Here is a 13,640-nt window from a genome sequence, read left to right as displayed (position 1 = left end):
CTACGCCTAAACCAGGTGTAGAAAATGGGAAAAGAGACGGGCCTCCCATCCCGTCCCTTCCCACGCCCACAAATTTAGACCTGGTGTGAGCAGAGAGAAGTAGAAGCGCTACGTCTAGTGTTGATGGCGAATATTCAAATCGCTAATTTTTATCGCGAGTATTGCCACTTTGAGAATTTGCGAATATCTAGTGCTATATCTTCGAATCGAATATTGCCCCTGCCGCTCATCATTGGTTACGTTGCAATCTGTGCCCGAAATACAATTTAGGTGTATTTCAGATTGATAAATGACCCCCTATATATCTAGAGGTGTGCCTATGAGTATATGCACACTGTGTGTACTGTATCACATGCAGATTTTCATGTGGAAAATCTACAGCATAATACAGTACTTAAATATAAAATAATGCGACGCACTGGATAACCCAAGATCAAATGAGGTGCTCTCAGTAGAGTAGATTCACCCAATCTATTCAAAGGAATCACGATATAAACAACAAATACACTGGGTACTCTCGGATATTGCGACCAATATTGAGTTTATTAAATAAAACTATGTGCTACCATGTGATAATAGATGGTAGACACAATAAAAAATCAAAAGTCCAAAACATACACAATCATAATAAAATCGTAACAATAAAATCGATAAGAATTCGATGTATAATCATAAACTAAAATGGCTAGTTATATTGCCTATATAAATGTTCGCATTCACTAGCAGCATTCAAGGGTGTGATTCTATAACATTAGATTCTCCGATCCTGAACTAAATATAGGAGGACAGCAATCTCAGTCCCATGTGAAAAACTTCAAATGCACAACAGTGTCTGTTAGAGCTGAATATAACTTGTGTTGGATTAATCGCCCAAAGTTTGTCTAAGCGGCGTCCCGCTCTGTTGGGTTCTCAGTGGCGTCCCACTGAAATACTTTAATGTGTATTTCCAACACACATGCGATGATAAAAAATTCAAACAGTCTTACCATTCGATGTAACAGATACCCATGCGATACTCTAGACGGTGGTCTTTCATTGTATTCGACTGTAGTCCTGCGAGTGGTGCGAATTACTTTCGTCTGAATTCCCCATGCCGGCGGCTTGTTTGCACATGGATTTCAATATTTGTACATGATCTTTGTTTCATCAAGCCTTCAATCGCCTCTTGCGTAGCAGACAGTATTTAACGGGCAATTTCTTACGTCAATATTCCATTGCGCTTAGTAAGGGATCCTTTGGGGGTTTGAACCAGACGCGTTTCAGGGTATTGGATAACCTGAGGAAGGGGTTATCCAATACCATGAAACGCGTCTGGTTCAAACCCCCCAAAGGATCCCTTACTAAGCGCAATGGAATATTGACGTAAGAAATTGCCCGTTAAATACTGTCTGCTACGCAAGAGGCGATTGAAGGCTTGATGAAACAAAGATCGTGCACAAATATTGAAATCCATGTGCAAACAAGCCGCCGGCATGGGGAATTCAGACGAAAGTAATTTGCACAACTCGCAGGACTTCGGTCGAATACATTGAAAGACCACCGTCTAGAGTATCGCATAGGCATCTGTTACATCGAATGGTAAGACTGTTCGAATTTTTTTGGAATTCAGACGAAAGTAATTCGCACAACTCGCAGGACTACAGTCGAATACAATGAAAGACCACCGTCTAGAGTATCGCATGGGTATCTGTTACATCGAATGGTATGACTGTTCGAATTTTTTATCATCGCATGTGTGTTGGAAATACACATTAAAGTATTTCAGTGGGACGCCACTGAGAACCCAACAGAGCGGGACGCCGCTTGGACAAACTTTGGGCGATTAATCCAACACAAGTTATATTCAGCTCTAAGAGACACTGTTGTGCATTTAAAGTTTTTCACATGGGACTGAGATTGCTGTCCTCCTATATTTAATTCAGGATCGGAGAATCGAATGTTATAGAATCACACCCGTGAATGCGAACATTTATAAAGGCAATATAACTAGCCATTTTAGTTTATGATTATACATCGAATTCTTATCGATTTTATTGTTACGATTTTATTATGATTGTGTATGTTTTGGACTTTTGATTTTTTATTGTGTCTACCATCTATTATCACACGGTAGCACATAGTTTTATTTAATAAACTCAATATTGGTCGCAATATCCGAGAGTGCCCAGTGTATTTGTTGTTTATATCATAATACAGTACTTGCTTTTAGTATATTAGCTCTTCAAAATCTCATGTATAGGGTGTTTACATTTTTTGCGCAGAAGATGACCTGAGGTGCAGATTTTGATATCCGCAGGGTGTCAGTTGTTTGTGTGGATTTTCTGTGCAAATTTAACCCATTGCAATCCACAAGTAAGGCCGAATGCACACGGCCGTGAGCCGCTGAGAGCAGGAGCGCACGGCGTCATTGGTTGCTATGACGCCGTGCGCTTCATGCCGCCGCTGCACTACAGTAATACACTCGTATGATCTATACGAGTGTATTAGTGTAGTGCAGCGGCGGCATGAAGCGCACATCGTCATAGCATCCAATGACACCGTGCGCTCCTGCTCTCAGCAGGAATCCAGGCTGTGTTGCATTCGGCCTAACACATGGATTTGGTGCACAATTGCAGGGAAACGACACAAAAATCAGTTCAGCAAATCCACATAAACTACACTGCCATGTGCATGTACCTTCAAAAGTAGTATCATATGTGTGTGTATGTACATCTATTGGGGGTCAGTTACTAAGACTGACATTTCATACCCCAGTCTTGGCATATTAAAAAAAAAAACTGGAAGAAGATTCCACCTCTTAATAATGTGCACCAGTTTTGTGGCGTACATGTGGTTAAAGGCTCATTCACACGACCGTATGAATGAGTCTGCATCAGTGCGGACCCATTCCTTTCAATGAGGCCGCAAAAGATGCGACCAGCACACTGTGTGCTGTCCGCATCCGTTGTCCTGTCCCGTCCCGTGGCCCCACAAAAAATATAGAGCATGTCCCATTCTTGTCCGCAGTCGCAGACAAGAATAGGCATTTCTATTATGGGCTGCCCATTCCATTCCGCAAATTGTGGAATGCACACAGGAGGCATCCGTGTTTTGCGGATCTGCAATTTGCGGACCGCAAAACACGGCACGTGAATGAGTCAGGTTGCAGAGCACCTGCTCACAGCCCACCACCTTCCAGCCACACCCTGACCACTTTTTGGAAAAGTGACGAGGGTGTCAGAAAAGGCTGAAAGTTGCAAAATGGCACTTACAACAACATTTTAAACTTTTCAACAACAGAAAACTGGCATAGAGCTATGGTAAATAACTCATGGTGTGCAGAGGAGAAAGCCACGTCATAAATTAGGCACAACCTCCAGCTTGAACAGAAATCTATAACAGCTCAGACCTGCTGTAGATTTCTGCCTTCATTTGCGCATAAAAACTGGCATAAATAAAGATAAAGTTATCACCCCTTTAAGGAAAAGGGCGAGGAGGCAGTAAAAAGTGGGAGATGTGACACATAGTTTGTGACTTTTTAACTCCACTTTTCAGGTGCAAGGGAGATTATAAATCTCCTCTGTGTCATATGGTTGCCTCAGTGCCTCGCTGCCTGCATTTCTTTTCTCTGTCAGATTTAAAGTGTTACTGAGCTTTCAAAAAACGTTTGGCATGTCATAGCAACATGTCAAAGGTTTTAATTGGTGGCGGTCTGAGTGCTGAGACTTCCACCGATTGTTACTCAAGGAGAGAAAAGCACACATAGCATGCTCTTTCTCCTTGCTTCAGGAGATGGACTCAATAGAATGTCTATGGGCACATCTCGATTCTGTCTCCTACAGCAGGGAGAGAGAGTGCTACATGCCAGCGCTGCTCTCTCCTTGTTCTACCTATCAGTGGGAGTCCCAGCACTCATACCCCCACCAAACAAAACCTTTGATATGTTGCTATGAAATGTCCCAAAAAAATTGAAGGCTTAGTGTGCCCACTTAAGCATCTTGCCAGAGATTGACACCAGCAATAATGGACGTTCACTCTAAGAAGCTAGGATATCCCTCTCATAGATGTGGTTCTTGTTTAGCTGCTTTAACCCATTTCATTTTTACTCGTATCAGACTAATAGTCTTTTCTAAAAGAAAAAAAAAATATCTTTTTTACTAACAAGGTACAAATAATATTAAACTTTTTCAGCTACAGATGCTTTTCTTTTAAATTAATTATTAGTTAATAAATGTGTGAATTATGTCTTCTGGATTGTGGGAATATGCCTGGATTTTTCCTTTTTACAATGTAGTACCTCTACTTTTATTTATTTTTATCTTTTTACAGCCAATCTTTTGTAGTGCTTCACCCCTTTGCCAGAGGCTAGTATAATTCCAGCTGACATGGTTATGTCCTGTTCATTAAAGGTTTTATGGACAATTGATATCTCAGTTTTAGGGTAAACAGAAAATTGTTTAATATGCACTTTCTCTATTTTTATTATCTTAGCGTCTGGAAGCAGTGACTCTTTCATGCCCCTTGGCCAAATGCCTAACAGCGGTATGCCGGATATCTACAACCAGGCTCCATCTGGAGTGATGTCCACTATGGGAATGAATCAGCGGCAGCAATTTCCTTATGGACCTGGAAGTTATGATAGAAGGTAAGTGCATTTTAAAGCCAGCAACTGTTAGGTTATTTCTCTCCTCAGGGCTGGTGCAAGGATTTTTGCCACCTTAGGCAAAAGCTAATTTTGCTGCCCCCTTGATTCCAACCATTGACCACGCCCTTTGATCCGCCCCTTTTTCACAGGACAGGAATGTGCGGCCTCCCCCCCAGTGTACAGGAACTGAGCTGGCAATGTAATCCTGGTGAAGCTAGGCGTAGGGCACCATACTGAGCTGCACATAGAAGAACTGACCATGGCACATGTGGAGGCACACTACACCCACAAACAGTAGTTGGGGTCCTCTCCTATTCCCGCTGTCACAGGATCCTGCTGCCTTACTTACCGTGTCTGAGCCAGAGCTCACATGCTGAAAGGTGAGATCGCCGAACACGAACCCTGACATAAGCGCTCTGGTGATCTCCCCTGCCATGGTGCCCACTGCTCACCACCTGCAACCTGTGTCATCCCAGTCTCTATGGGGTACTGGCTGCGCTGCGGAAGTATCTCCGACTCCTCACACACAGCAGAGAGCGGGCTGCGGGCAGATAGGCATTTATAGTGCGACACGAGAAGAAACTGTGACCTCTACTGGACAAAGCTCATACTGCGCCTAGGAGACAGGGAAGTTGTCTCCTAGGCGCAGTATGGGATTTGTCAAGTAGAGGTCACTGTTTCTTCTCGTGTCGCACTATACATGCCTATCTGCCCGCAGCCCGCTCTCTCTGCTGTGTGTGAGGAGTCGGAGATACTTCCGCAGCGCAGCCAGCAGTCCATACCCCATAGATACGGGGATGCCACAGGTTGCAGGGGGTGAGCGGCGGGCAGGGCCAGCGCCACCCGTAAGCACAGTAGGCCACCGCCGGCGCCCCCAGCAAGAGTGCGCTCTATGCGGTGGCCTACTTTGCTTATGGGTGGCACCGGCCCTGTCTCTTCTAGCATAGCCCAAGTTGTATGTTATAATAAAACCTAGAAATTCTGAAATAAATCATAATTTGTCTACTCACAATAACCTTTTTGTACAGATGAAATAATATGTATTACCTTTTTTGTGATACTTATTAAAGCGGTTAATGATAGGTTAGTAGATTTATGTTAATCTAGAGGAGAGGGGCGGGCTGGAGCGCGCTGGGCGGCAGAAATGGTGAGTGGACGGAGCCTCTAGGTGCTGAAAAGACGCCCCCATAGCACCTAGAGGCTCATTTGCATACCAATAAAACTACGGTTTTTAGGGTAACCGCTGCAGAGATATGAATTACAATAGCATGGTTAGGTAGAGCAGACACTAGCAGATCGCTAGTGTCTGACAGCTAATTAGGTCAAAATGTGGTGGTAGAAACCCTTTAAAGACCTACACATTATTAAATCATTCACGCTTTGATAATGATGTGTTGAATGGAAATCTTGAATGCAGAGTATATGGTTACATATCTACAGGCAGGGTGCAGATTTTTTTTTATCGATCTGATATGATTGTGAATAAAAGTTTTGTTATGCAGGTGATTTTATTTTTTATTTTTTTTGGGGGGCTGCCTGTTTATTGTGTAGCCAGGTGCTGTACTGTACTGAACATGGATCAGATTGTCACATTGTTAATTTTACAGCTCAATACCTTAAAGAGTAACTAAACTATTACAAAAGTGTTTTTTTTTATGTCCCAAATGCCCTGAAAATCTTTTTTCTAATGTACAGATTTCCTGTATGCTTTAAATTCACTATTTTCCACATCGCTGACTTCTCAGCAGTGTATGGCGTATGGACTCTGCACTTTATCAATGAGGCTGCAGAGAATGAAGTACGGGCAGGAGCACACATTGCTGCTCCCACCCGAGTTCCCCTGAGGTTTACTAAATGCTGGCATAGCACATGGGTACCCTGTAACCATGTGCTATGCCAGGATTATCTGAGCGGAACAGGCTCCTGCCTGTGCCTAATTCGCTAAGCTAAAAGATTACATGCAGGATTTTTCCCATAAAGGAGTATTCCAGCACACTACAAAAGCTCTTTCATGGCCTCAAAATGGTCAAGAAAATAAATGATCTTATGCTCACCCGACCAATATCCCATCACTGCCGCTCTGATTGTGCTCAGGAAAAGGTAGGGCATTGGCAAGGTGAGTATAGGCTCCTTTTTAATCATTTGCATGCCATAGAACAGTCTACGTATTGTTCTGGAATACCCCTTTAAGGCCTTTCTCAGTTTCTTGTGATACAAATTTAATACCTTATGACAACATGCTAGCAAAACCCTTAACAGGCTGCAATTCACATCACAACCACTAGGTTACCAAATAGAGAAATATAGGATAAAAATCACCCATCTTCTTATCTTACGTCACTCCTCTAGGGGTTTGTTGAGCCAGGAGGAGCGACACCTTTATAGGCTTGTTTCTGATCAAAGGCTATATGAAGTTTGAATGTTCTTTCCAAGTTTGCTCTGGCCGCTCAAATTTTTCCCATACTCCAAAAACATATTGATAAGTACAAGTAATTGTCCCTAGTGTGTGTGTGTGTGCGTGACTCTCATTGGCCTTATATAAGTAATGATAAATAAATAAAAGCTAGTGTCAACCATAGCAACAAAATAAAATTCTTGTGCTAGGTTTTTACTATTTTGTTGATTGCCCATTAAGGTCAGACACACACAGGCTCCCATTCTTTTCCAGAAGTTAAAGTATTGGCCAATTACATTTTTTGTGCTGGGATTTTTATGTAACAATAAAAGGAAGCAATCAATTGGCAAATGGTAAGAGGTTAATTTCGCCATGCAAAACTTTTACTGTAATTACAGATAAATGTAGAAATTGGTAAATAGACGTATTTAAAGGGTATTTCGTGCTTAAGGGTAGTATTTAACAGTACCTGATATAATGCAATATTTTATATTCATTTTTATAACATCAGATTAATTAAGGCAGTTAAAAACATTAACAACCTCTTTGGGATCACTATTCGGAACAAGCATAGCTGTATGAACTTGATTTAAAGGGTATTTTCATGTTAACATTCAACTTCATCCATAACATAAAAAATTCAAGCTAGAGATTCAGAATAACACAGATTTTTATAGTAAATAATTCGGTCAAAGGCCTCCAGCATTTTGTTGAGGAATAGATTTTGCTATAGCCCAAGTTCATTCCATTTTCCCCTTTTCTGTCTTTCAGTTAGTAGTGGTCGACAGCTTTGCTTCTTCTCATAATATCACACGCACGCACTTTGTCGGGATATTTTAACATAGATAATTAATAGTTTTTATGCATGTTGGAATTCTGGAGCCTTTGTGGTGCCGCATGATCTATGTGGACAAATGTACCTAGCAGGTTCAGTTGCCATTGATTTACAAAAAACACCTTATTGAATTAAAATAGTTCCAATGAAAGTGAGAGCGGAAGGTCACAAGCTGTTAAAAGATTAAATAAACATCCTCTTGTTTATTCCTCATATATTTCCCTGTAAAATGTTATAGATTTCAAATTGTGATCCTTAAGAGAATCGGACAAGGAAAGATTTGAAAGAAGCTGGAAAGTAGTGATGTTGGAAAGTTTGAAATACATTGATGTGCTGGTTTATGAATATTCTTTATGCCTGTCTTGTTCCCATTTTTATAGGTCAGAATATGGCATGGGTGCTGAAGGCAGTATGGGTCCGCCAGGTCAAAACAGCATGGGGGCTTCAAACAGTGATCCCAGCATGTATTCACCCAATCGATATCCAGGACAGCAAAGGTGGGCAGTTTAGTGTTGCAAACCAAAGTATTTTGCCAATTATTTGCTGAGTTTTCTGTCGTTTCAGGCTGGCCTGACTGCAATTTTAGTTACTTAGAGGGGTTGGTATTTATCATGTAGAGAAAGTTAATACAAGGCACTTACTAATGTATTGTTATTGTCCATATTGCTTCCTTTGCTGGCCTCATTAATTTTTCCATCACATTCTACCTTGGGTGTTGCTAGGGTCTTAAAAGATCAGGGGCACAAACCTCCGGTCACAGTATATGCTGCTTGCACAGCTCCTCCACTAACAGTATATACACAGCTCTTCCTCTCACAGTATATACACAGCATCTCCTCCGCTCACAGTATATACACAGCATCTCCTCCGCTCACAGTATATACTGCATGCACAGCTCTTCCACTCACAGTATCTACACCACTCACAGTATATACACAGCATCTGCTCTGCTCACAGTATATACTGCATGCACAGCTCCTCCACTCACAGTATGTACACAGTATCTCCTCCACTCACAGTATATACACAGCATCTCCTCCGTTCACAGTATATACACAGCGTCTCCTCTGCTCACAGTATATACACAGCATCTCCTCTGCTCACAGTATATACACAGCATCTCCTCCGCTCACAGTATATACACAGCGTCTCCTCTGCTCACAGTATATACACAGCATCTCCTCCGCTCACAGTATATACACAGCATCTCCTCCGCTCACAGTATATACACAGCATCTCCTCAGCTTACAGTATATACATAGCATCTCCTCCGCTCACAGTATATACACAGCATCTCCTCTGCTCACAGTGTATACACAGCAGCTCTTCTGCTCACAGTATATACACAGCATCTCCTCTGCTCACAGTGTATACACAGCATCTCCTCTGCTCACAGTATATACACAGCATCTCCTCTGCTCACAGTGTATACACAGCATCTCCTCTGCTCACAGTGTATACACAGCAGCTCTTCTGCTCACAGTATGTACTCAGCCTCCCCTAGCAGTATATACACAGTTTTTTTATGTATGAGATATTAACTATTTAACAAAGAAACAGGTCCCATAAGCATACTGTCCTATACATGGATGATGGTGAACTCACATGAAGCTGTCCTGCAGTGGTAACACAGCTCTCTGCTGTTGGGCTGGCATGGGCCTTTATCACAAGGCCTTTCACACTGCAGCACTGGTGACCTAGGCAGATACAGCAGGACAGGCAGCAGTAGCTCTGGAATCTGCTTGTTCTGTTTCGGTAAATTCTCCTGCAGGGCTGGGTCTGGTCCCTGGTTGCTAGGCCTGAGTGAGGGGCACAATGGACTTGCACTTCAGCCAGGGGCACAATGGAGCCGCTCCTTGTAGGTTTAATGTGCCCCTGTCTGATGTCATTTAGAGCCACACTGCAGCCCCACACTGGTGGCTCAATATAACTATGAAAGAAGCTGCCAGTGCAGAGAAAAATACAGTCATCTGCCAGAGTTTCGGGGCACTGTGCTTGTAGTCTGGGCCCAGGCCCCAAATCTGCATGCCTAGCAACACCCCTGAATTATACAATACACCCTTCTAGGGGTTATGACCACCCTGCAAGCCAGCAGCAGTGGCCGTGCTTGCACACTGTAGGAAAAGGTGCTGGACTTCAGCTTGTAAGCCCAATTAGGGACAGTTTAATGCTAATGTCTGTAAAGCGCTGCGGAATATATTAGCGCTATATAAGTGCATAAAATAAATACATTTGCTGAAGTGAGACAGCCCCTTTATTATTAGTTTTGATTGTGGAGGGAGGCAATTTCCTACTTACACGTTATTTCTTATATAACACAACTTGCAGATTTTACTTAGTGCTCCGTAATGCAGCCTATTCTGCAGTTAATCAATACACAATGAAATACAGTCTAAAACTAAAGTGCAATTGTTCTTCAAAAACGCTTCAGTTTTTACTTATAAGCCAATTATTCAACAAGCAGTTAAAGTCTAATAAGTCATCTCTGAAAAGATAAAAGTATTGTTCTCGATCTTGTATGGATTAGACCTCGGTGTATAGATAACATTGTCTTTGCCCTTCAATCATAATAAACTATAATAAACTGAGTGCTTAATGATTTTGTTATTATATGTGTAGGCTCTAGATTTTTCAACTTAACACTAAATCACAATGCATTTCTTTTCAATGGCCTAAAGTAAAATTGTGAGCTTCTAGAGAAGACCACCTTTATTGCAACAACAATACATGAAAGTCTCATGCTATCAATAGATGTATACAAAGAAGTAGAATAGCAGAGAGGTGTTGAATGGGGGTGAAAAGTGAATATCCTATCATGCACATGAATTCTTTCTAGTTTCCTTTTTTTTGAAGTGCATATACTTTCAGCAACTTATTAACAGAGAAAATGCTCATAGAATTATTTTTCCAAAGCTTGAAGGGAAATGGAGAATATTTTCACAAACAATATTTTTCCAATTGCATAAAAAAAGTATAGAAAGAAATTTCCAAGGTTACAAGAGTTTAAAATACTGCATTTAAGCAGGAATTTAAGTAGACCCATACAATTATTTTTTTTTAACATAGCTTTGCTTCTTAGGTACAGTGAGCAAATGTTAATACATTGTTAAATTAAAAAAGATAATTTACTAAGTACCTGAAATAATAATAAAAAAATCTGTATTTATGAATGCAAACATACTGGTGCGACTGTTTTGTTAAAATACAAAGGCATGGTCTTAACGTGAATATCCACCTTTTAACCATAACGTTTTAGATTTGAAGGTCCGTTTGTAATATACAGTACCTCTATCTCATTTTTCAGATCCAGAACTCTAAATTTCCTGCATGAAAATAAAACTGTTAACCATGTGAATGAAGTGATCACTTAACTGGAGTTGGGACCAGTCAAATTATAATGAAGTATATGGCACCCATGAATATTGTTAATATAATTGAAACGTGGGATTACCTTAAAAATAACTTTTAGTCAGTAGTTAAAATAATAGGCCCAATGGATTAATTGGAGACTACATACATTAGTAGTCAAACACCACCAATGAAATTAGGTAGAGAGGAAAAGCAGGTGTGAAATGTAAACACTTGCTGGGAGGGTGAGTTTACAAAACAAAGGGATACAGATAAAGAGGGAGACAGATACTCGGTCTCTTCCCCTAGTGTAGCCCCTGGTTCTAACTCCAAGTAATACCCTCACTATATGTCCCTTAGTGTCCCTTGCAGGCAATGAGAGTTACTGCCCAGCTTCATCAGAAATGCAAAGGTATCACACATACAAGAACATACAAATCAATTAGCATCAAGCAAAACATAGTCCCGACGCGTTTCACTGGCAGTCAGCCAGGTCATCAGGGGACCTATATGCAAAACAAAACAGAGTATACACATATGCACAAATAGAGAATTCTCCATGGCACCACCAAGTGTATTGGGGCCAGCCAGAGGGAGAGCAGTATTGTCTAACTGGTACTTAGCTTCTCACTGTGCAGCGGTTCAAGGTCCACTCCTCCTGCGTATGGCAGCGATGACAGTGAGTGCCCATACTGGCGTTCTTTTAAACCAGCGCGGGTCCAGATAGGTCCACCCCTCAGTGCATCACATGCTCTGATCACGCGGGTCGTGACGTCACTGGTCACGAGTGCACCGCGTCACAGAAAGGAGTCACATGACCGGGACTCCGACTATAGGTATGTCAGAGTAATCTCATGTCTGTCCCCTACAATTAAATAGCTGTGTTTCGGATAGCATTAGGAGGGGGGCGGAGATATGGAGATGAGGGGCTGGGAGATGGGCTAACTCAACCAGCCCCAGATTGGAACAATGGAACAATGGATAAGTGTGGAACAATGGATTGGAACAATGGATAAGTGTATTACCCAGTAGTCTCTGGTACAGCTGAGTACGCATAGTGACAGCAGAGGATTAGAGTAAGGGGACCTGGTGGAGCCCTCTTAGAGAAAACTAGACAGGTGGATTGGTCCCTTTATGTGATACAAGGCATGAACGGTACATAGAGTGCATTAAAACATATGGGAGCGGTCGGGGGTGAAGATTGAAGGAGGCAAATGGACAGCTAGCAATCATCAACGGGAAGACCTGGTCTCCTCAATAAAACAACCAAAAGAGAGTTGTTCATTTAAACCCTTTAGTTGTGAAGTCTTTAATTCAAATATCCACCAGGTCTCCCCTTGGAGGATTTTTCTGTCCCAGTTGCCTCCTCTTTTCAACGGAGGAACGAGTTCAATGGCCATGAATGTCATGCCCTCCATTCTCCCGTTGTGGCTAGCTTCTACATGTTTAGCCAGTGGGGTGTCCCGACCATTTCTAATGTCACCGAGGTGTTCTCCCACCCGTCTACGAAATTCCCGGGTGGTTTTGCCTATGTATTCTAGGCCACAGTGACATGTTGCCTTGTAGATCACACCCCTTGAACTACAATTGAGAAAGCACTTGATGGAATACATTTCACCTGTAACAATACTGCAAAAGTCCCTACCCCTCATGATAAAGGGGCAGGCGACACATCCACTGCAACGAAAGCAGCTAGATAGTGGTTTAAGCCATGTACCCGTATTTACACCCGTTTCGCCAAAGTGACTATGCACCAAGCGATCCCGGAGGCTGCGGCCCTTGCGATACGTAATTTTTGCATCTGGTGCAACAATTTGTCGGATGTCGGGATCCAGGAGAAGGATACCCCCAATGTTTTGAGAAGACACTTCTCACTTCTCCTGCGGCACCATCATAAGTACCAATCAATCGTATAGTGTTCTCTGCAATTTTTGTTTTTTTGTGGGGTGCAGAAGTTCTGTTTGACTTTTAACTCTGGCTCTTTGATAAGCCTGCTTTAGGACAGAGTCAGGATAACCCTTTTCTTTGAATCTAACTCGTAAGTCCCCTGCTTGTTGTTTGTAATCGTTCACAGTGGAGCAGTTTCTCCTCATCCTTAGATATTGCCCAGTGGGGATTCCCCTTTTGAGGGGAAGGGGATGGTGACTGTTCCAATTCAACAAGGAATTGGTAGAGGTTGGTTTTCTTTAAGTTTTAGTCACCAATTCTCCCTGATTCCCTCTCATGATGACAATATCCAGGAAGGGGAGGGCATCTTTTGTCACCTCGAAGGTAAATCGCAGGCTAATCTCATTGACATTGAGGATACCTACAAATTGATGTAGGTCCTCAACCTCCCCCTTCCATAGTAGGAAGATGTCATCGATGAATCTGACCCATGTGACCACACTCTCCGTCACATGGGCCAGAGGGTCACCGAAGACCATGGTCCTCTCCCA

The 13,640-nt window shown here is 42.2% G+C and overlaps 1 protein-coding gene across 8 annotated transcripts in view; it reads left to right on the top strand.

The window, feature by feature from the left end:
• Positions 1–13,640, top strand: part of ARID1B (AT-rich interaction domain 1B) — a 600,716-nt gene that overhangs the window by 571,489 nt on the left and 15,587 nt on the right. For all 8 annotated transcript variants that reach the window (XM_040429372.1, XM_040429374.1, XM_040429373.1 and 5 more), the window contains 2 exons: positions 4,471–4,624; positions 8,235–8,351. In XM_040429372.1, coding sequence (XP_040285306.1) covers positions 4,471–4,624; positions 8,235–8,351 — 271 coding nt within the window. The remainder of the gene's footprint in view (positions 1–4,470; positions 4,625–8,234; positions 8,352–13,640) is intronic.

This window comes from Bufo bufo, chromosome 4, assembly GCF_905171765.1.
Source record: "Bufo bufo chromosome 4, aBufBuf1.1, whole genome shotgun sequence".
NCBI lineage: Eukaryota > Metazoa > Chordata > Amphibia > Anura > Bufonidae > Bufo > Bufo bufo.
The sequence above is the reverse complement of the archived record's forward strand: the minus strand, read 5'-3'. Positions and strand labels throughout refer to the sequence as shown.